The 24,296-nt window shown below is 39.4% G+C and overlaps 1 protein-coding gene across 4 annotated transcripts; it reads left to right on the forward strand.

Moving 5' to 3' along the window:
- The first annotated feature begins 17,957 nt into the window (after positions 1-17,957).
- LOC139135974 (uncharacterized) lies at positions 17,958-23,969 on the forward strand. 4 transcript variants are annotated; one of them, XM_070703779.1, is made up of 7 exons: positions 17,958-18,220; positions 18,447-18,764; positions 20,152-20,232; positions 20,464-21,212; positions 22,000-22,150; positions 22,872-23,007; positions 23,340-23,969. In XM_070703779.1, exons 2-7 carry the CDS (start codon positions 18,642-18,644, stop codon positions 23,498-23,500), a joined length of 1,401 nt encoding a protein of 466 aa, XP_070559880.1. In that variant the 5' UTR covers positions 17,958-18,220; positions 18,447-18,641; the 3' UTR covers positions 23,501-23,969. The 4 variants fall into 4 exon arrangements, with proteins under 4 accessions (XP_070559880.1, XP_070559889.1, XP_070559898.1 ...); XM_070703788.1 differs by having other exon boundaries at positions 18,008-18,148; XM_070703797.1 differs by lacking the exon at positions 20,152-20,232 and having other exon boundaries at positions 18,008-18,220.
- The last annotated feature ends 327 nt before the right edge of the window (positions 23,970-24,296 follow it).

The raw sequence follows: 24,296 nt of genomic DNA on the forward strand, positions 1-24,296 counted from the left end.
CTAATTTGCATATTGAATTACCTTTATCAAGCTCTGAGATAATAAGTTGAATGACTTGGCCAAAGTTTAGGAAACTTGCATAGTTAGTATGTATATGAGACATTATCATACATGCTATGCCTGTATTGCCATTCTCCTATTGTCTGAACGGTACTGATATGAGCCCGTATTTTAACATATTAAAATACGATTATATTTTCACTGTAACCGAACTACTTACAGCTACGCGTACGCATAACCTTCGTTGGTATATATATGTACATATAAAGCAGCTGAGCGAATAAGACAAATAACAATCCGAAACGTCATTATGATTATTGTCAAAGTTTCGTTGTTTGCAGTCCGTTCATGGGCATTGCACTTTACAGGAACAAGTACAGTTGTACCAAAAACATACATACAAATGGATTGAAAATTTGTACCATTTGCTGACACCTGTCATCGTTCACGGCCGGTCCCATATTGTGCAGTGTTTTCATGTCGTCTACGCTGCTGAAGATTAAGATGCCGCTCTACAATGAATCAATGAATCATGATAGAACCGCTTTACGAGAAGTTTCCTGTCGATGAGCTTAAGTATCTAGGTGGTGAATTACATCGTTTGCAGCCATTAAAATGAGCCACAAATATCCAACCGCACTGAAAATACTCGCGACAGATAAGGTTGAAGGTGCACATAACCTTCTGAGAAGGTTGAGGCTTTTGCCAAATTCTTCTCGGATAAAATCAAGAAAATTCAGCTTGGATTCCCGGCTATTGACACTAACGTTATTACTGTCTCCGAGAGCTATGGCTTTGATCTGGACATTAAATGGGCGACTTTGAACCTGCTACGGCTGATGAGGTGCGTCGCATTGTGATGAACTGCCCAAACAAGTCGAGTTTTTGGATCCATTGCAAACTAAATTGGTCAAAGCCTGTATTTCTTCACTGCTCCCTGTTTTTCTCAAAATTATCAATCTTTCGTTGTCGACAGGGAAATTTCCTGATCGTCTGAAACTGGCAATGGTCACTCCAATTCTGAAGAAAGCATCATTGGACCAGGATGTTTTAAACAATTATCGACCGGTGTCAAATTATCATTTATATCAAAGATTACAGAGAAAGTCGTAGCGGCCCGATTACAGAGCCATCTTAATGTCAACAATTACATGTACCTCGTCAATCTGCGTACAGAATATATCATAGTACTGAGACCGCTCTACTCCGCTTACATAATGATATCGCTTGTGCTATTGGTCAACAGAAAGTTGTTTTGCTTGTCATGCTTGATTTATCGGCAGCCTTCGATACTGTTAGTCATGATCTTTTGTTACACAAACTTCGTTCAATTGGCATTACTGGAAATGTGCTATCATGGTTTTCTTCCTATCTCTCGGACCGTGATCAATGTGTAATTCTCAATGGTGCTGTGTCTGCCACCAAAAAATTGGAATGTGGGGTTCCCAGGGAAGTGTACTCGGTCCCATTTTATTTACATTATACACATCATCATTAGCTGAATTGCTCACTGATCGCGGTGTTTCACATCAATTGTATGCGGATGATACGGGGATTTACATCTCGTTTGAGGTTGATGACTCTACACCCGCCATTGCTCAGGTTTCTGATTGTATCAGGGGTGTGCAGTATTGGATGTTGAGTCACCGTTTGAAGATGAATGACAGTAAGACGGAGGTCATCTGCTTTGGCGAGGCATTCCCTCTCCCGTCTCGGACCTCTGGATGTTGCAATCGGCTGCTCCCTCGTGAACCCAGCGCCGGTAGACAAAAATTTTGGTGTTCTACTCGATAGACGATGGAGCGGCATGTGACATCCACATGAAAGAGTGTATACTTCCATTTACGGAATATAGCTCGCATCTGTAAATTTCTCCCACGTTTGTCACTTGAAAGGCTCATTAATGCTTTCATTTTTAGCTCCCATAGCCATATGTATATATGGCAATGGAAGCTATTCTTATAGGCTAGGGAAATGTCTGTATGTATGTATGTATGTCTGTATGTCTGTATGTCTGTGTGTCTGTATGTCTGTATGTCTGTATGTCTGTCCGTCAACATCAAAAACTCCAAAACCGCTGTACATTTCATCTTGATATTTGGTGTGTACATGGATGATGGGCTGTAGATGAGATTTTGTTCAAATGAAGTTGTCATTGCCAAAAAATATGCAAATTAAGTGAAAAAATGTAAAAACAGTCAATTTGAAAAAACTCAATAACCACTGAGCAGATTACATGAAAAATTAGCATGTAAGTACTTTGGGCTGACATGAAATGATTGTGCACATCTTGGGTCAGTATCTTGGACTTGCTATTTTTCATGAATTTTTTTGTAATTTTCTCCATTTTTGGTCAAAAAATCTCCTGCTCTGAAACCACAAGTCCGATTGATTTGAAACTTGGTATGGAAGTGCATAGGAGTGACCTTTCCCAAATTTGGGCAAATCGTGGTGAAATTTGCATATTTTTAATTAACACGTCCATAGACTCCCATGTATAAGGCAGATCTCCATAGACTCCCATGTATAAGGCCACGAAAAATAAAAATTTAGTTTCTCATCGTATTCATATTGCAAAAAGGATGCAGTGACACAATTTTTAGTCCCAGCGGATGAAGTCCAGTGGGCTTATAGATTGGGTCATGTCCGTCTGTTCGTCCATCCGTGAGTCCATCCGTTCACGCAGATATCTCGGATATTTTGACAAAATGTCATGTGACCTCGGTGACCTTTGCTCTCAAATATACATATTTGTCCATAACTCAGTAACCACAAGTGCTACCACCCTTCATATATGGTATGATGGGACACCTTATGACGCCACATATTGTACCCAATTAATTATGCACATATCTAATTTTGAGCGAGCCAATAGAGCTAGAGGTCTGATTTTTGGTATATAGGGATAACTTAGCAAACAATTTTTTTGACAAAATGTCACGTGACCTCGGTGACCTTTGACCTCAAATATACATATTTGTCCATAACTCAGTAACCACAAGTGCTACAGCCTTCATGTATGGTATGATGGGACACCTTATGACGCCACATATTGTACCTCATTAATTATGCGCATATCTAATTTTGAGCGAGCCAATTGAGCTAGAGGTCTGATTTTTGGTATATAGGGATAACTTAGCAATACAATTTTTTTGACAAAATGTCACGTGACCTCCGTGACCTTTGACCTCAAATATACATATTTGTCCATAACTCAGTAACCACAAGTGCTACAGCCTTCATGTATGGTATGATGGGACACCTTATGACGCCACATATTGTACCTCATTAATTATGCGCATATCTAATTTTGAGCGAGCCAATTGAGCTAGAGGTCTGATTTTTGGTATATAGGGATAACTTAGCAATACAATTTTTTTGACAAAATGTCACGTGACCTTGGTGACCTTTGACCTCAAATATACATATTTGTCCATAACTCAGTAACCACAAGTGCTACACCCTTCATGTATGGTATGATGGGACAGCTTATGACGCCACATATTGTACCTCATTAATTATGCGCATGTCTAATTTTGAGCGAGCCAATATGGCTAGTGGTCTGATTTTTGGTATATAGGGATAACTTAGCAAACAATTTTTTGGCAAAATGTCACGTGACCTCGGTGACCTTTGACCTCAAATATACATATTTTTCCATAACTCGGTAACCACAAGTGCTACACCCTTCATGTTGTATGATTGGACACCTTATGACGCCACATACTGTACCTCAATAATTATGCGCATATCTCATTCTGAGCGAGCCAATAGAGCTGGATGTCTGATTTTTGGTATATAGGGATAACATAGGAGAGAAATTTTTTGACCAAGTGCCATGTGACCTCGATGACCTTTTACCTAAAATATATGTTTATGTCAATAAATAAGTAACCACAAGTGCAGTAGGATGGGAGACCTTATGACAACACACGCTTTACCTCATTAATTGTGTACACATCTAATTCTGGGCAAGCGAATAGAGCTAGAGATCTGATTTTTTGGCATATAGGGATTAATTAGCAATATGGTTTTTTTTTTTCAAAATGTCATGTGACCGCGATGACCTTTGACCTTGATTATACATATATATGCATATTTCAGTAACCACAAGTTCTATACCCTCCAATTTTGATAGGATCTTAGACCTTAAGATTTCACATCTTGTACCTCATTTATAATGTGCATATGTATTTCTTGGCTGGCCAATACTTCTAGAGGTCTGATCTTTTTTCCCGATTTAGAACCATAACTTAGACATGCCTCATGTGTTTCAAATTGGGAACAACGACATAGACCTATGTGCCCATAGATCTCAACATATACACTCCAGTGATACTTCTTAATGACCACATTTTCCTGCCCCATCAAGACTAATACTCCTATTACAAGTGGGGACTATGTCATTGTAAATGACTTGTTGAGTTAATGGTTGTATCACAGTATTCGATATATCTAATTCTGTATTTTTTTCCATTTTATATTATGAATAATTACATGAAACATATTTCACTGTCTCCAGTACATTACATTTAAGTATTTTCACTTCATGCACTTTATCCCTTCACACATGTTCAAATATCTGACCAGAGAACAAACACTAAATAGTCCAGGATGGGAGCCACAGTGTCATTGACGCTATTTTTTTCTAAGTTGGACTATTGCAATGTATTGTTTCTTGGGCTTCCCTTATGTTTTCTACGGAAATTACAGCTAGTTCAAAATAGCGCGGCTCGCCTGCTATTGTCTGGCTGCCGCAAGTATGATCACATATCTCCAGTTTTAAGATCACTTCACTGGCTCCCAATCGAGCGTAGAATTGAATTCAAAGTCTTATTACTGGTTTTTAAGGCACTTCATGGTCTTGCGCCTATCTATGTTATCGACCTTTTAACACCCAAGAGTAATACGCGCCGTCTACGTTCTTCAGATTCGGGCTTGCTTGAGGTTCCGTTTACGAGGTCTTCATTCATATACAAACGGGCCTTCAGCCATGTCGCTCCGCGTTTATGGAACGATTTACCGGCTGATATTAGAATGTGCAATACCATCGATTGTTTTAAGAAACGTCTAAAAACGCATCTTTTCCGCAAAGCTTTTAATTAATTGTCTTTTTAAGATTTTAAAACTTTTCCTGTGCCTGTTTATAGTGTCAAGGGTTTGTTTATGTTTTGTTTTTACATTTGTGAACCGTTTAGAGCATTTTATGAATTTACGGTATAGCAAAATAAAAATTATTATTATTATTATTATTATTATTATTATTATTATTATTATATTTCCTATTTGTACCTGTCAGTGAGATTCACAGATTATGATCGTGTCTGGTGGCAGCGGTAGGGTGCGTGTTTCAGATGAACTGTAAGATCTAGGGAAAGTCAAACTTTAGTCAAAGTTTACTTCTATTTCGGCAAGCCCGAGACGAAAGTATACGAGCAGACGACGGAAGTATCTTTGAAATGTTTTATTCGTACAGCAACTAAGTCACGAACGAGTTACGACGCTACAGCTTACAGTGTACTAGCTCTGCATGGCAGGGCTGTGTGTTACCGGCGTTACACGGCCTCCCACCACAGCCCTGCAGACTGATATAGAAAGAACCGCTGGTCCACCTGCAGAAACACGGCGGGCAGTTTATCCGCCGAAAACAGCCGATTTTGAATCCAAAACTTGCATTGATCTTCGTTTTCGAGCACACCCACCTCGCCTGGGTACACGATGTGCCCAGCCGCGCTTGTAAACTCACGCAAAGCCTAATTTTCACTCTCTATGCGAGGGAAGCATTCGTAACCGCCGTCATTGTTATTGTCATTCAACCCATGAGCACTCGGGCGAAAACCAGCCTTGCTAACAAAGAGCATCGCGATGTTGCACACTGTAATAAATATCATTTCTAACCACCACTCAGCTATGTACAATCTACGATGATTATTTTCTGTTGACAAAATAATTTTCTTTTTTTCTCTTCAGCATTTTATATATTTCACAATTTTCTCTTGTTCCACTCCTCTCAGAACGTCGACTTTAGAAGCTCTATATCGCGCGATGCTCTTTTGTTAGCAAGGCTGGTTTTCGCCCGAGTGCTCATGGGTTGAATGACAATAACAATGGCGGCGGTTACGAATGCTTCCCTCGCATAGAGAGTGAAAATTAGGCTTTGCGTGAGTTTACAAGCGCGGCTGGGCACATCGTGTACCCAGGCGAGGTGGGTGTGCTCGAAACGAAGATCAATGCAAGTTTTGGATTCAAAATCGGCTGTTTTCGGCGGATAAACTGCCCGCCGTGTTTTCTGCAGGTGGACCAGCGGTTCTTTCTATATCAGTCTGCAGGGCTGTGGTGGGAGGCCGTGTAACGCCGGTAACACACAGCCCTGCCATGCAGAGCTAACAGTGTACTCACTTGATGTTTTCCCTAATCCGCTCACAAATTCCTTTCTAAGATGGTAAATTCGGCATATTTGACCTCTTGGAACGTGTATAATTCTTCGAGATAAACTGACTGGTACGGGTATTATATCCACTGTGCATAAATGTTGCAGAGCTGCTTGCTCTATGCTCTCAGCTGTTCATACTCGATCGAGTTTGAAATCGAACACTGGCGTGGCGCGAGTATTTTGACCCGTTTTGGCGGCCTCATAATATTCACGCAGGGATGAGGTTATGTATCAAAACACGAAAACACACCCATTTTACACACTCCAGCCTATGTTTTACATCCACGTCATCTTAAACTGAACATAGATTTTCTTCAAATTGTGAAAACACATGTTCGCTTTAAAAGTATTCCATAAACCTCCTTTGAAGTGGAATGGGCCAATGGCGGAATAATATCAAGAAGTGATACGGTTGTCATCACTCCTTAGCAACCAACTTTTTATAAGTGCGGCCAGGAGCAAGCAAGGTCGATTTCAGTTGATTTCGTCACTAATTCGGAGCGTCCGTAGGAAAACAGTCGTAACCAAAGCATGCATGTATACGGCTCGGGCATCATCAGTATTTCGATCATGACCACCATCCCTTGGGCAGGCAATAATCGTGATATTGCCCAAGCTCTCATGTGTTATTATTTTTATTACACCGAACAAGCAAACATGCAAAGAAACAAAAACACAAAGACTTCGTCGAGTACAGTTCGCCTTCTGAGTCCGGACCTCAGCGTAAAATGTCAGTGCCGAGTCTAGGTTTGCCGCTAAAGTTTGCCGATCTCCTCGGTGGCGTATCCAAATTTGTTGCTTGCATAGTCGCTGAACACAGAAATTGCATTCCTTGTTTCCTTCGTTTGCTGTTTACTTGCATCAAAATATCGTCTAACTGTGCCGGTGACAGCTCTGCATGACGTTTCGCAGCCATAAGTTGCCAACTGCAAAGTACAACAAGCGAACGACAATTTGTTTTGCGCAGAAAGGATGCGCAGTAAGTAAAATGACGTCATCCATGTAATATCAAATGCAGAGGGCATCATCAAGTTCGCAGAGGGCATCATCACATCGCAGAGGGCATCATCACGTTCTTTTACATGTCACGTGAGTCGTGTTTAACCAATGGCAGTGCACACTGAATGAGTGAGGTGTAAAAAAAGGGGTTATTACACGAAGTTTGGGCGATACCGCGTCGTATTCGAGTGATGTGTCCGCACTTTGACGAGTTGCGCAACTTGTCAAAATGCGGACACATCATTCGAACACGACGTGGTATCGCCCAACTTCGTGTAATTACCCCTAATTATCACTGTATCAGTGGAGCGAATTTTACATCTTCAAGTCGGCTAGTTTGTAATTTGCATAATTTGCATATTTAAGAATTTTCACAATTTGGAGAGATATAAAACCTGCAGGAGTCAACCAAAGGTAATTAATCTTGCCTCATAAAGTAATAATTCAATAAAAAAGCATAAGTGACATAAAAACAGTGAAAGAAATTTAGCATTTTCATTACGGATGATTGCTCACTGGTATATTTCACATTGTTTTTGAAATTTGAAGCTATACATGATGAATATTGCTCATGATGTATATTATAAAAATTGTAATTAGGATGCGAGTTCATATCTGATGCCAGAGAATTCAATTCAATTCAATTCAATTACTTTATTATCCACAATTAATATAGAAATTTGCCTTCAGGCTCATCATATAAATTAAAATTGTACAACTAGCAAAAGCATTCTATAAAAAGGGACGCTATTACACATTTAAATGCTTAAAAACACACAAGGTAGCGACATAGATACAAAATTGAAACACAGACGGAAACAACAAAGGACCAACTGGAGGTTTAAAACACTACATCGAGTTTGCGTTAAAATTGAAACTGCTGATGGAAGAAATGAAGAGCGTCAACTTACAGACAATTGCAATATACCGAAACACGTTAGCATTTTTAGTTCATATTTGTTTTTGTAGATGGCTGTGTCAATCAGACAGAGCCAGGCATTCAAATCCGAATCCAGGTCAGAAATTATACGTCATGGGTAATACGTGAGGTCAAGGTACACACAACAGAGGTTCACATAAACACATTACATTCGTCATGGCGACAGTGGACAACGAGCTGGGATTTTTGGCAAAAATCAACGAAGATTTCCTTATCTGTGCCAAAGTCAAAGTCAGTGCACGTTTTCAGTGCACGTTTATTTGCGTTTCTAGGCCTCCGGCCCATATGCAAAGGAGTTACAGAAAATATAATAGTCTGTAAGTAAATGACAGGTATAAAAGGTACAGGTAGCAATACACGAAATAAACTCAGAGTTACAATGTAAATACACATAATTGGATACAAACAATATAAAAGTATTATTATGTTTCTTGCTGCAACAGATTTGTTCTGAATTTGAAAGCTTTTTGTACAAAATAACAGAGATTAATAATCACATTAGAACGGCTGGAACTCATAAGCTGCACAAACTTGTTGAAATTTGGTTCTACAAATGAAAAGTTAGGCAAATATAGAATCCTCAAATTGTTGTATGCTGGACATTCCAAAAGAAATGACACTCATCTTCAATAACATTCATTTGGCAAACTTTACAAAGTCTGGCTGATGGGTCAATACCACGATGTCTGCCTTCCTCCATTGCTAGAGGGAGAACCGAACATCGAAAACAGGTAAAAATCTGAATAGCTTTATAATTACAATTTGAAAGTAAATGTTTCTCTGGTTCAAGTAACCCTTGAATTGACTATATTCATGTAGTTTCGGTTTTGTTTGATAAGTTGCCCTTCCATTGTTGTTTTAAAATGTCTACAATTCTCAAGTCAAACATAGATAAAAATACTTGTTTATTTCCTATTTCCTGTGAGATCCACGCATATCCAAACCCATATGAAAACATGATATTTTTGATGGAACTCGCCCATGTGTTTCTGCCTAAATTGTCAAGATTGTACAACATTTTATATGCCTGCCTTGGGATTCTATCAGGAGATAACTCAAGCAGGTTCACCCAAAACGAATACAACATTTTAATGTATGGTAGTATATTGGAAGACGACCACATTCTCCCATAACAGCTTCATTTGTTGTTTGACGTGGTACACCCCAGAAACTGGCGACACCACTTTCTCTGGATTTTCTCTAAAACATCATAATACTGGTTATCTGTGCCATTTGCTCGGAAAGGTACGAGAATGCCAAGTGTCTGCCGTGTCTGCACAGCTTCTGTGAGTCGTGTCTGAGCAGTCTGGTGAAGAAAACTGGCAGCCTGATTTGCCCGCTGTGTCGGTGTGCCTGCGAGGTTCCCTCGGAGGGTGCGTCCGGGCTACCGAACAACTTTTATGTGAATGATTTAGTTGGGATTTTCAAACACAAAGCCGAAGGTTGTCAGGAGGAGACAAAATGTGGCGGTTGTGAAAAGACTGGCGTTGAAGTGAGATGCAATGAGTGCGATTTATTTTTGTGCTCTACCTGTGTTCGTCCTCACAGAAGCTTCCTGGCATCTCAATCTCATCAGCTGATACCATTTGATGAATACCAGGCTTCCAAGTCCGAAAAACCTTCACCGTCGGTACAGCCAGACACCATGTCCTGCACCAAGCACAACAATCGACCATTGCATTACTACTGTGACAAGTGTGACGAGGCCATATGCCTCGAGTGCACCGTGATCTACCATAGAGCAACCGAGCACCATTTCCAGTACCTTAAAGACGCATCCGCAGCCTTTCTCGAAGATCTGGATGGGCTGGTCAAGAGAATCGAAGAGAAAGAAAACGAAACAAAAGCTAGTATAGAGCGTTTCTACGGGAGAATAAAGTCTCTAAATGTCAGGTATGAGCAAGAAAGGGGAATCTTAAACACTCATGTTAAACACATAGTGAAACAGGTGCAAGACATAGGAACACATTTTGAGGATCAAATTACATCAACTTATGAACTATCAAAGAAAGCGTTGGAGGAAACTGTTCAAGAACTTGAAGTTATCGATGAACACTTGGTAACCGTACGTGACTACATCACAACTTTATCAGGCACTGCTGGCGCTGCACAATTAATGGCCACAAAGAAGGCAATAACACTTCAGAGTCAGGAACTTCTGCGAACAGAAACTATTTTAAACCCAAAAGACGTCGATTTCGTGGAATTTCTGCCATCTGAAGATTTTACTAGGGTAGAGCCTTCCAAACTTGGGCGCCTCTTGGGAGCGGTTCATGGCGCAAACGCCACGGCTGTTGCAAAGCCTGTCGGAAGAAGACTCTTTGTGCGTGGATCGCAATACCGGGGATCATTGCCCGTTGATTACCGTGCACTTGTTGTGCAAGCAAACTTTAAGAAAGAGGAAGATAACGACGGGGACAATGAACGTATCGGCCAATGTAAAAATATGCACAAGTCGGTCGTTTCTAGCGACAGAAGACCTTTGCAATTTCATGGTTGCCATGGTTCCAATGTAACGTTGTCATCCGACCGCCAATCTGCACACAGCAAAAACACTGGTAATAACATTGTTTTCAGTCAAAGATCGGTCGGAGAAGGCGAGAAAATAGCGTTTAAATTCAAAGATAATAAGTCACTGTTCAAGCGCTCGCGTGCGGAGATATTCTTCGGCTTCACCATAACTAATCCGGACTCAATCATTGCGTCCGAACTACCCGTGTGCGCCGTTCCTGGGTTACTGAACAGAGCAGGCTATTGGCTGACGTGTTTGCCAAACGATTGCCGCAAAATTGAGATTACCGTGGTGTTCTGGGTGAACCGTAGAGGAGAGATGAAGTATACCATCAATGACGTCGAAAAAGAAGTCCCCCGTAATGAGGTCTGCGTTGATTCAAATGAACCACTGTGGGCTGTCATCGATTTCAACTCACGGACTGAAAGTGTCACTTTGTTATAATACAGTGACCTCAAACACACACTTAGAAGAGAAAATGACATCACAGTTCTCTCACTTAGGCCCAAAGACAAAAAAAATATTTTGTTTCTCACCATCGCGAGCATCAATCTTGGCTTGCCGCGTTAGCTTTTTTATCATGTTCACATGAAAAATTAACCCACCCCCCCAAAAAAAATATGTAAAAATGAAAGTGTTACGCATGCCCGAAAAATTAACATTTATTCTCTGTAGGGCCACATGCATATGACACACGATTTTTCACAGTGAGGAATCGCTGTTATTATGCTGCATATCAGAAATACCACATTGTTTGTTTGTTTGTTTTTAGGCGGGATCAGGTCCATACAAAAAGGGGAAAACGAAAATACGAAATCGCGTCGCTGCACCATTTTGTAAGACGAGAAACGTAGGCTGGGGTAACAAACCTTTTCGGCTGTTGTCAAGAACAAAAAAAAAATGTTCCTGCTACTTTTTTTTGAAGTTGGCAAAACAGGCAACCTAAATGTTGACAAACAGAGCATGATTGGTTGAACATGAATACTATCCATTGATACTGAGACGTTATCATCAGATTTGCATACCTAGATAATATTCCTTCGTAAACATTGCATACTATAAATGAATGATAGGTTATTGACCACTTATTTCATAACATTCAGAGTCTAATGATTGTTAGAATATGCATGAGTCATTGGTTTAAAAACACTAAATATTGCTGTCAACAATCACAGTTAATTAATATTAATGTATGTATAATAAATATATAACATGGTGACTGTATAGGCACTACAAACATTGCAATGCTTAGTATTCAGCTGTATTGTAATATTCTTGAAAACATCTTAAGCAGGACAAATAGTATGCAATGTTTCAAAGTATTTCTTATGCTTGTCCGCCCTCCTTCCCTGCATGGAATTATACTGGTTTTATTTGGTATTAGGAAATATATTTAGCAGCATTTTGTAACAAACTTGCATTTTTTCTCTGGATTAATATTACACAATTAAATAAATAAAGTCTCGGTCGGTGTAATTTAGAAGATGTATATTCGTCATGTTAAAATTTGACATCTTTCTGGCACGCCATGGAAACCTTACATCGGAAGTTGGAAAAGTTTACGTGCGATGTATCTGTTATTGTGTGTTCTTGTTTTGGAACCTGACTAATTTTATTGATTTTTTATAATGTATTGGTGCAGTCAAATAGTGGTTTTAAGTCATTACACACCCCTCGTACACGTCGGTTACCGTGTTTAAGGTTTTATCGATCTTTTGGCCAGTGTGTTTTTTCGCGCGTGTCGCTCAAAGTCTACATTGACTGATTATTTCAACATTTATGTACCTGTTTGATATGCAGGAGAACTTTGCTATCAAGTCAATCTAACATAAACTGGTAAAAGACGTGTCTGTTTGCGTTCATCAAATGTCCTTGAACGCGACTTGAAAATTACAATAAAACATATTTTCTCGTTTTAGCAGGGTCAAATTTTGGACTTCTTATCAGTCTCTTTTATTTACATTTGTCAATCCGACCGAGGTATGCGATAATGCAGACATTGTATAATTTGGCAGGGGCACAATTGTTGTATTGTTGCTGTGGGATTCTATGCAGGTGGACATAGGCTATGTCCTGATAAGTACTGGCGATGGGGACATGTTGACGTTTGATTCGAAATACGATTGGCACGATCCGTATGTTTTCGTAACGCAAAATGCATCATGATGTCACCTTTGCTGCAATTTTAGTACGACTTGGATTCGCATCATCGACTTTTTGTATCTAATGTTAACTGAAAAGGTGACTGGTAAATTTATCCCCCCGCATGGATAAGACTGTTCGAAGTGTTTTTGAAAAATAATTCTGACCAAGGAGAAATTAAGTATTGTTTGACAATACAAGCTACAATAAGCTTTGTGGTACACTGGTTAATATGATAATGAATGTTTCAATCCGTCATACTCTTTAAATAAACTGCCAAGCATACCCTCATCATGACCCACTGTAAATGTTGACACTGTCAGGATTCTGTTTCCAGGCAGCTGGCAATGCAGAGATTAAAGCTTGACACGTAAGTAAATGCTGGTTCGTTTCAAGCTTCTGAACTGATTGGGATTCATAAATACCCCGGTAATGTTTAGGAGAACATTTTCCAACCTCTTTGCTAGGCATTTAGTGTCTATTTTATATTCTGAGTTTAATAGGAAGATTGGCCTCCCGTCTATCAGAAATTTTCTGTCTCAACCATTTTTCTCAAGAAGAACAATGACCCCTTGTTTCTGAGAGATGGAGAGGTTGCCCTCCTTGAAGCTGTATTGAGGGAATTCAGGATATGATTAGAAACAAATGGCCAAAATGCTTTATAGAAGTCAGCAGGGATCCCGTCGTTCCCGGGTGTTTTGTTACCAGGGAAACTCGAAAGATTTGACCATTGTGATTGCTTCCTCCGCAGTGACGGGACCTTCGCATAAATTTCTCTGTTCATCAGTCAATTTTGGGATATCATCATTGCTCAGAAACCATGTCTGTTAACATCAAACTCGGGATCATTAGAGTCTGAGTCTGAAGGAGTACAAATATTAGTAGAAGGAATAAATTTCAGACAGATTATATTTAGTTGTGGTACAATGGGAACAGTATTTTCTGCGCAAGGAGTCTTTCTGAGATTTATGTGCATTAAATTTGTCCAGCTTCGCATCACCAGCTTACAATTTCCAAACATACATGTAATAGCGTCGGGAAGAGGATTCAAATGATAGGAATCGTTGCAGAATTCAAACTCGATTCTGATTCTGAATATACTTGACTGTCGTCGTAACGAGGTCGCACGACATCGTAACGAAATGGATAAAGCTCAACGAGAATCGGACTTTTTGGCGAAGATAGACGATAACTTTCTAGTCTGTGGCATCTGTTCGGAGAGGTACATAAATGCTAAAAGTTTGCCGTGTCTACACTTCTTCTGCGAGTCATGTCTTGGTAAACTGGTCGAGAAAACCGGGCGACTCGATTGTCCAATATGCCGTCGCACTTGCGCAGTTCCAGATGGAGGGGTGGAGAAGCTACCAAACAACTTCTTCGTCAATCAGCTAGTGGAAGAGTTCCAATTACGGGAAGAAAATATGGCATCGACATTATGCGGTGGATGTGAGTCAGAGCATTGTACTGTAAGGTGCGTTGAGTGTGAAATGTTTTTGTGCTCGTCCTGTGAAATTCCTCACAAAAGATTGCCGGCAACCAAGTCCCATCGCTTATTAAAGTCGGATGAGTACACGGCGTCAAGGTTACGTGACCCCTGTGACGTGTCACTGCCTATGAGATGTTCAAAGCACGAAGTTCACCCGTTGGCTTATTACTGTGATTCATGCGAGGAGGCGATATGTTTCGAGTGTACGGTCATCGAACACAGAGCGCCTCAACACCATCACCGGTACTTGAAAGACGCCGCCACAGAATATGTCGACGAACTGGAAAAGCTGCTGGCCGAGATGGCCGAGAAAGAGGGCGAAGCGAAAGAGAGTAGAGATAACGCTATGGCAAGACAGGAGTATCTAGACACATTGTATCAATTTGAAGGGAAAAAGTTGGATTCCCATATCGAAGGAATCGTTCAACAGGTACGAGAAATCGGAGCACGATTATCAGAGGAGCTGAAATCTGAGTATATGTCGAGGAAGGCAGATTTGCAGGGACAAGTGAAGGAACTTCAGCGTGCAATGAACGACTTTGCAAGTACGCGCGACTACATCAAGTACCTCTCGGACTTTGGTGGCGCTGCGCAGCTGATGACCGCAAAGAAAGGCATAGCGCTGCAGACGATACAACTGATGAAGTCAGAAACGAAAGTGAAGACTCGGGAACAAGATTGCTTCGGATTCATACCGGCGAATGATCTGGTAGTCTTAGATGTGTCAAGTATCGGAGAAATCACAGGCTTGGCCAATCAGTCTGTTTTAACCGAAGTGTCCAAACAGATGGGTAGCAGCAGATTTTGGTTGCCCTTGTCAATACCTGACAAAGATGAAGTGTGTACACAGAACTTTTCATTTCCCGAAAAGACTGCTGGAACAGATTGTGAATCACAAGAAGTTGGACTAGGCGATGATGACGTCAGATCTTCACTAAACGAGAAGGACGCCACCCTAATCAAACCATTGGGGTTCCACAGCCTTCACGGCACAAATGTCACCTTGTCGTTGGCCCGGAAATCTGCTCACAGCAGTTGCCTTGGGAACAACGCTTTGTTCAGCAACAGGTCAGTAGAGTGTGGCGAGAAAGTGAAAGTAACATTCAAACAAAAGAAATCGCTTCTGAGGAGAGCCAAGGCCAACATAACATTTGGATTTACCTCACACGATCCATACTGTACGTCATCGTTGCCAACGCGCGCGATCTCTGACGTGAATGAAAACGACGGCTATTGGCTGCAGTGTCTCCCGAGCGCCAATAGAAAGACGTGTAACATCCTAGTGTTCTGGGTGACGCAACAGGGAGAGCTGAAGTACTCGATCAACGACGTCGACAAAGGAGTCGCACTGGATAACATACCAACTGTAGAACCATTGTGGGCTGTTATAGACGCGGAAAACAAAAGCATCGAGTTAGTGTTTTGAAAATCGAGCTCGGAGACTTAGAAAGTTCCTTTCAGCGGTGCACTAAAATGTTTGATTAACAACACATGTATATTTTGACAAAAAGTGGTCATCATATAATTCTTCATACAGCACATCAGCTGCATTTCTTTGTGTATTTTCCGGCATTTTAATTCTGTTTGTAAAATACAATTACTTTATCTACTCAATAACCATGTCAAAATGCATCGTTTACAGCTTGTCGACACTGCTTTTATGTGTGTGATGCAAAATAATATCGTCGAGCTCTGTAATTCTAGTCTGGATTAAAATTTATTCGTCAACCGTGCCATTACATATTTAGCACAACGAAGAACAAAATGTGTTTTTTCTTTCTTCTTTATGGAACATCAATAAGGATATTGTTATAACACTTACAAATATAACTACAAGGTAATCGTGTTTCGGAATATTATATTCAAGTAGCATGTGTGCTAAACGAAAATTCATAAATTTGCGTATTCCGTGTGCACATTGTATGGACTAATACTGATACAAGTGTCAATGATGAGGTTGTTATTTCGTTGTTTTGTGACAGCAGAAAGTTCAATATTGCTTACAGAGCTAACCAAGAGAATGGTAATCATGAACTTCAAATACTGGCTATTTTCGGTAATTTGTTTTCCCAATCGATTTGTGTGTGTAACCCTGGTTTATTCTGTTTGTGAAATTTAAGGTTAGTGATTATGCCGCTGTGGCTTGTCTAATTCAGGTAAAAATAAAAGTGGTGATTAGTGCAAATCTTGCAATTGCTCCATCACAATGTTTTGTTGCTGTTATAATCTCAAGGTGGTATAACTTCTTAAACCATACCTTGATGTAGAACAGTCAAAGATATGCTATGAATTCAATCTGCATTCTTGAGAAAGTTTCCATTCTACTCCTGAAACGAAACTGCATTGCACTGAAAAGAAAGAAAGAAAGAATGAATGAAAGAAAGAAAGAAAGAAAGAAAGAAAGAAAGATAGAAAGAAAGAAAGAAGATAGATAGATAGATAGATAGATAGATAGATAGATAGATAGATAGATAGATAGATAGATAGATAAAGGGGTAGATAGATAGATAGATAGATAGATGGATAGATGGATAGATATATAGATAGATAGATAGATAGATAGACAGATAGACAGATAGATAGATAGATAGATAGATAGATAGATAGATAGATAGATAGATAGATAGATAGATAGATAGATAGATAGATAGATAGATAGATATGAGTAGGTAGATAGGTAGACAGATGTAGATAGAAAGATGGAAAGATGGATGGATGTATAGATAAATATGGATAGATTGATGTCGATATGGGTAGATCGATAGATAGATAGGTAGTAGACGTCACGTAGAGAGATAGATAGAAAGTGGATGGAGAGATACACAGACAGACAGACAAAATGATAAATTTTTCAGAAGGACAGCTGAAATACAATTAATATTAAAACATACATACATACATACATACATACATACATACATACATACATACATACATACATACATACATACATACATACATACATACATACATACATACATACACACACACACATATACATACATACATACATACATACATACATACATACATACATACATACATACATACATACATACATACATACACACACACATACACACACACACACACACACACATACATACATACATACATACATACATACATACATACATACATACATACATACATACATACATACATACATACATACATACATACATACATACCTATGCGATAATCTAGCAAATGAATGATAGAATATGAATGGTCTCTTAGTTCTAGTCATGCATTTATCATTCACGCAAGGGGCGTCAAAAAATGTCCGAAGTCCACGATTTCAAACCAAATTACTAACCCCGTACAAATGCAGCGTTATTTCATGAGTTGTGTATCACCTTTCAGCGCAGACGATAAAGGCAATCGCGTCCAGCTGTTACCGCCATAAAATGTATAAAATACAATCTTTTAGTTCCATAGCAACGTGCAAAGGCTATAGCGAGACCCTGCAACAGCTGGTGACCTGTCTGTAGCTTATTATTTGGTCGTTCAGAAATTGCATACGTTATTTACATACGGAATATACGATACCTGCAGGACCTGCGTCGATGTAGATTAAGCTTCTTCCCGAAGACGTCACGGTCTGGACACGATCTAAATTATACGCTTGGAAAGGTAAACTCGTTATCAAGATTTGCGTGGTAATTCTACATAGAAATTTTAGCCGTAAGAACGGATTTACACAGAGTAAGTCGTTAAATTTGTAATTCATATGTGACGTCTGCGCAGGCACATCACTGTTGCTGGCTGTAATTTGAGGGGAAAAAATCTGTATCTTTATATGTCACTAGTCTCATCGTTGCTGTTAGTTCTGTATATTCATAGGAAACATGAGTGTTTAATTCTTAAGAAAATGTTTTTAGAGTGAGCGTTAATAACATTACCATACATCATTCTTCTCTATGCAAAACAGGGATTCCAAAAGACAGGAACCGATTGCTCCAATTGCAGTCACGTGACCTAAAATCCGTCGACCAGGTGCTGCCGATCGACCCTATCTTGCAAAATCAAGTAGATACATAAAACACAATTCTCTTACACTGATAGACTAAAAACTGTCGACAATGCTTTGCATTTTTTCATGACTTTCCTCAAACTCCGCTGAATTATGTTGAGTCGGCTGGTGTCGAATCCGCGTCTGTTATTCCGTCGACTGGTGGTAGTTATTTTCGTGTGGTTGCTTTACTTAGTCTGGATGGGTCCTATTAGTAGGAGTGTAGGAGTTCGGAAGGTGAGTTGCACGTTATGTTTTCCCTATATAACTACAAACGTATTCATTGAATAATGAACACACATCAATTCTTACCCGATGTCGGTTGGAAAAATTTAAATCAAGTCGCCCAAATAACGAACATGTCAAGTTTGCGAAATCCTAGGTAAACAAGGAGTGCGCTGAATATATATATATATATATATATATATATATATATATATATATATATATATATATTATTATATATATATATATATATATATACTTGTAACATTTAATATATTAAATATTACACACACACACACACACCACACACATATATATATATATATATATATATATATATATATATATATATATACTAGTATATACATTTGTACAATATTCAACATGCCGATATATATTGTAATATTCGACATGCCGCTAGAGCGATACGCTTACAGCATAGAACACTTGACTTTCCTGCGAAAATACGATGATAATGATTTTTACACATTTTTCATATATTTAATGATGTATTTCTGAAAGTAACCATACAATTTACAGATTGAGAAGATAACATAAGGTATCCTTCCATTACAAGACGACAGAACTGTAAAAATGACTCATTTTTTGATGATTTCTGTAAACTAAATGGCTTGTTTCCTGTATAATTTGCAAAATTGCTGTCGGACAAACATCAACACATCCCGTGTGAAATTCGCAGAAATGTAATACCCAAGTAGAGTGCGTCGTTCGAATTCGTTTTATCGGCTTAAAGTGTTAAAGCGTCTGTATTGACAAAATAGTAGACAGATACCACGCGCACATGTTCCATTTTCAGCGCTTATTTACTGAACTTTAATGTCTGAAAACTGTGTTTTTGGTAATGTACATTCATACAAATACATTAATTTATCAAAAAAAGACGAGTTTTGTCCATAAACGCAAAATTTTTCATGAAAACTGTACTGAACGTTTTCGAATGGAGGGTCTATGAATAATGATAATAATAAACGTAATGCGAAAATCCCTGAGGTAGCATCTGTTGTAGTAGTGAAAAAAGTGATATGTTTTGATTGTGCTATGATATTTAACCATTGCTCTCTGAAAATATATGCAAAGAGAGCATCGGTCAAACACTTCATATTTTCCTCATTGCGAAGCAAAATTTTGAAATAAACAAGTGAACTAGTGCACGGCTGGCTCACTCCGAAATGCGTAACAGTTACATGATTGTGTATGTTTCCATGGCTACAGCATAAACTGCGAATGTAGCCTTGTTCTTCGGGTATGTTTTCAACATTCAGTTTAACGTAATTTGTTGCCTTGGAAATTAATCAAACTCAGTTCCATGAAACTGGTCACCGAATATGTTCCTTTCTTGTCTTCAAATTTACGCATTCTTGAGCGGTTTTGCCAACAGGGACAAGCAAAGTCAGACCCCTCAGCAACCAGAAATTACACCAATATCGTCACGCCATCTCACACACAACAGACCCCCCAGGTACGTGGAATCGCAGTTTTTCGCCCTGACACAAACCACGCCACATTCTGGCAAAGTCACTCACGGTTGCTTCAATAGTTTGTTTGCCTTTTTAAGGTTTCTTTTTTTATTTCCTTTTTTGAAATTCTGTCACTTGGCTTCAAGCTTGTATACCAGAACCTTGAAAAACCGTCTATGCTTGTACCGGTCAGAATCCTTATTACTTTTATCTTTTTCCCTTTTTTTATACAGGTTGCAGCGGCGGCCTTGACGCCAACTCTCATAAAACAGATCATGACGTCAGAGGCGTTTCGTAACGTCACAACCTGGGCCGAATTCGAAGAGGTAGCAAATCGCCTGCGAGAGAAGTCTTCGAAAACCCGGGACGAGGCATTGCCGTATCTCCTGCCAGTTTTCCCCGAGAACAAAACAATCTTTAAGCACAGGCAATATGGCGGATTCAAAGACGCCATTGCTTTTTCCGTAATTCACAACAGGACGATCGTGCAAGTTCCCTTCATGAGTGACGACGACGACGGAGGCGGCAAACTTATGACGTCGTCAAATAAAATCTTCGATGAAGACTCAATCCGCCAACTTGTGCCCACGGCCACGCTAGACCAGTTTAAACGACACTGCGAGAAGACAGACATTCAGGTAGTTTACCTGTCGAACAAAAAGTTAGACGCATATGGCGGTGCGAGTCAACTATACAGAGAGATTTTCGACATCGCGCTTCCTGGACGCGACGAACTGCCAAAAAATCCCAAGGAGAGTATCCGAAATGTGACACCAAATGCGACGTGCTTGGCCCTGTACGACCCGGAAGGTTACATTGAGAACGATGACGATGGGAAAGAGGTGTCGGAAAAAGTAGAGTCCCAACTGTTGAGGGCGCCAGTCGTGTCCGAAATGCTTGACACAGTCACGAGTACTGTTAGTAAATTTTGTGAAAACGACAAATACTTGGCGATGCACTGGCGAAATAAGACGTCTGAATGGTATGCTTTTCACTATAAATTTCAATTTCTTTCATTGAAACTTACTTTTATTCTTTAAGGAAGTACGCGCCTCGAAAGTGTTAGACTTAATCTTTTGCTTAAACTTTCCTAAATGGAACTTTCAACCATTCTCTCACTAAATCAACGATGAAAATCGGGGTTACCGTGCAAAGTTTGGAACTAGCGAAACAAATTACCAAAAAGTTTGAGACATTTGATATTCAAAATGGCCGCCACTCCTGTGTTAACTCTATGGGGAAAAATAAATTTTGAATTTTCGAAAAAGTAATACGATGAAATTGTTTCTTTTTCCAAGAGCTTCAAAATGAACCCCCACAAGTGGTAGACCAGAAAAGTATTGTAGAAATTTGAAAGTCCGACTATCTGTCCCCGAGGCGCGTTCTACCTTAAATTCAAAAGTTATTTTTTTCAACACAAATATATTGATACTCATACGTATACATTATTGAAAACAAACACTGACCTATGCAGGTGTAATTTTGAAATTGCTTTGGCGACTAAATGCCAGGATACAAAATCAATGGGTACATAATTACAGTAATCCCTCGCTCTAACGACCACCAGTAGTACGAATTATCGGTTATAACGTATGTACAATGTGTCCCCGGCAAGCTAGTCTGGATTCGAATTCCCTCATTTGAACGAACACCTCAGTTTAACGAACGTTTTCTCTGTCCCCAAGCATGGTCGTTAGAGCGAGGGTTTACTGTATAACAAGCATGAATATAATGATTGTCAACGAACGATTCAAATGTGTCTTCCATAGGTGTGAACAAAATTCCCAGAATAGAGAGACATGCACATCGCTGAAGGACAAAGTCGTCGAAGTCACAGAAATGATCGCCAGCACTGTGGCCAACATGATGAGAGACTCGAAGATCAAGTGCGTCTACGTGGCTTATCCCACGGGGTCAGAGGTCAGAAAAACGCGCACGATTATAGAGTGCTCGATTTTATTTCTCATTTTGGGTCAAACATGCAAAAGTGATTAATCTATGATAGCATCGTGCCGTCGCAATATGCTGCATGGCTCAAAGTGCTTTAACAATTATTTGTCATGAGCTAAACATGCCGAGCCATGACTGCCGCGCCGTTACGAGGTATTGCACTTGTGATCCTGTTGTTGATCAAGCTTTTTACGGTCATTTTTATTTATCTAGATTCCTCTGTCATAAAAAGTAAATTTATCGGGTCTGATTATGGTAGTACCCGCTTCGAAATTAAAAAAAACTTTAAAGCTTTGTCCGAAGTCTTAGAAAGGGCACTTGTAATCATTCTCTTTCAAAATCAGGAATAAAGATCAAAGGTCAACTTGTTAATATGATTCCAGGAAATAACTGAACCAGGTCGACATTTACCGACACTTGAAATCCGAAAAGGCCACGATCTCTGTTTTAACTCCATGGGGAAAAATTAAATTTTTGCGGAACAAGCTTTTAGTATTCTATGACCATGGAAACGAGCCCCCAGAAGTGGCAGGCCAAGAAGGATTTGTAACAAGTTTGAGAGTCGAGGCGTGTGCTACCTTAATGTTCAATTGATATTTTCACGTCTAGTGAAAGGCTTCTCCTTACGGATATGCAGTAGTGAAATGATAACATTCATGTAAGCGGGCGAGTGGTAATTTCTCATTTCCAGGAAGTTATTAAATTCATGAACGAGAAAATACTGGCGAGAAGACGTATAATGACGCAATCAGACTTATCCATAAGGTATCCGGAAAACATGGAAGAAAAAGAAATGAAATTGCTTCTTGAAGAGGAAATCTGTCTTCGTAAGTAATAAAGTTCCGCTAGCTGTAAATTCTCTAGTTTTTCGATATTTGTCTGGCATTTCTGGGATAGATTTTCTTACAATATTCTTATAATATTTTCGAAATTCATATTCGCCGACATAGCTTGTCATATATGACGTTCTAATCCAGAATTCAATCCTTTGTCACGCAAAGCATCGAATAAAATTGTACTCAATGTAGTATGCTGTTTGCAATGCTAGTTCTTATACATGTATCTTTATCAACAGGCTTACTTTTAGAGAGATGAACTGAATGTTTGTAAATCTACGCCCCAGTATTCGACAAAATTAACCAAATTCAACATTTTTCAGGTGCCGAAACGTTCATAGGATGGCCGACATCAACATGGTCCCAATCCGTCGTTGACCAGAGACGCCAGGCCGGCAAGGAGAGTTTGTTCTTTAATGAACTTCCTTACTTATCCATCGTGAAAAATGACTACGGTCTTGTCTTTGACATCGTTTTTTCTTAAACATTTGCATTTCATTTCAGCGTGGTTGCACATTTTCACATTTTGCAGAGTGAGTTGGTTAACTTTATGTTTGTTTGCTTGGTTTGCCGTTCTTTCTCTTCTGCGATAGCAAACCTTATGAGCCTTCGAACAGATGAACATTTTGAGTCAAAGCTAATAGTTAACCTTTAAAGTGTTTTTTTTACCATTACAAAAGACAAAACTATAGGTAGTGTCGAAGTTTACGTTTTCTAGACGGGGCATTTGGTGCTTATTGAAATTATATTATGAATAAATGAAAAGGAATGGCTGGGGTCTGTGACATTTCAGGATAGCATAGAAGGACTGAGAAACTCAGGTTGCTGGGATCACAAGCTCATATTTTCTCTGTTTTGTGTTCATCGATGTAATCAAGTGATAATTTCATTGTCGTTTGGAAAATGTCTGAACCGCATTCAATAAATGTGACAAATTGTTACAATTTGGTGGCCTTTGCTCGTGTATGCGACAGTTGTATTCTAAACTTTAAACTTTGATTAAGACAACAGGGCTACCAGGATTTTAACACAGAGAAAATTCAACAAATTTTAACTTTGTTTAAAATACCTGAACAATGTTTATGTAAGTTTAAAAAAACCGCGACTGGCCTTATAAGCTGCTTTTAATTTCGTCAAGGAGCACAGCGCCGCACTGAGTCAGCAAGGGTGGGCCCGAAAACAAAACAAATCATCGGGTCACTACAATTCGAAAGGTAAAAGTCAGCAGCTCACTTCAACAAATTCAGATAACTTTTTCGTAGTCGTCGTCTTTCCATGAC

This window comes from Ptychodera flava, chromosome 1 (assembly GCF_041260155.1).
Source record: "Ptychodera flava strain L36383 chromosome 1, AS_Pfla_20210202, whole genome shotgun sequence".
NCBI lineage: Eukaryota > Metazoa > Hemichordata > Enteropneusta > Ptychoderidae > Ptychodera > Ptychodera flava.

Coding starts and splice junctions, on each gene's coding strand:
- LOC139135974 (XM_070703779.1), top strand. CDS start 18,642: ATGTTGAGTCGGCTGGTGTCGAATCCGCGTCTGTTATTCCGTCGACTG. Junction 18,765..20,151: donor GGAGTGTAGGAGTTCGGAAG/GTGAGTTGCACG, acceptor TTTTGCCAACAG/GGACAAGCAAAGTCAGACCC. Junction 22,151..22,871: donor CTTATCCCACGGGGTCAGAG/GTCAGAAAAACG, acceptor TCTCATTTCCAG/GAAGTTATTAAATTCATGAA.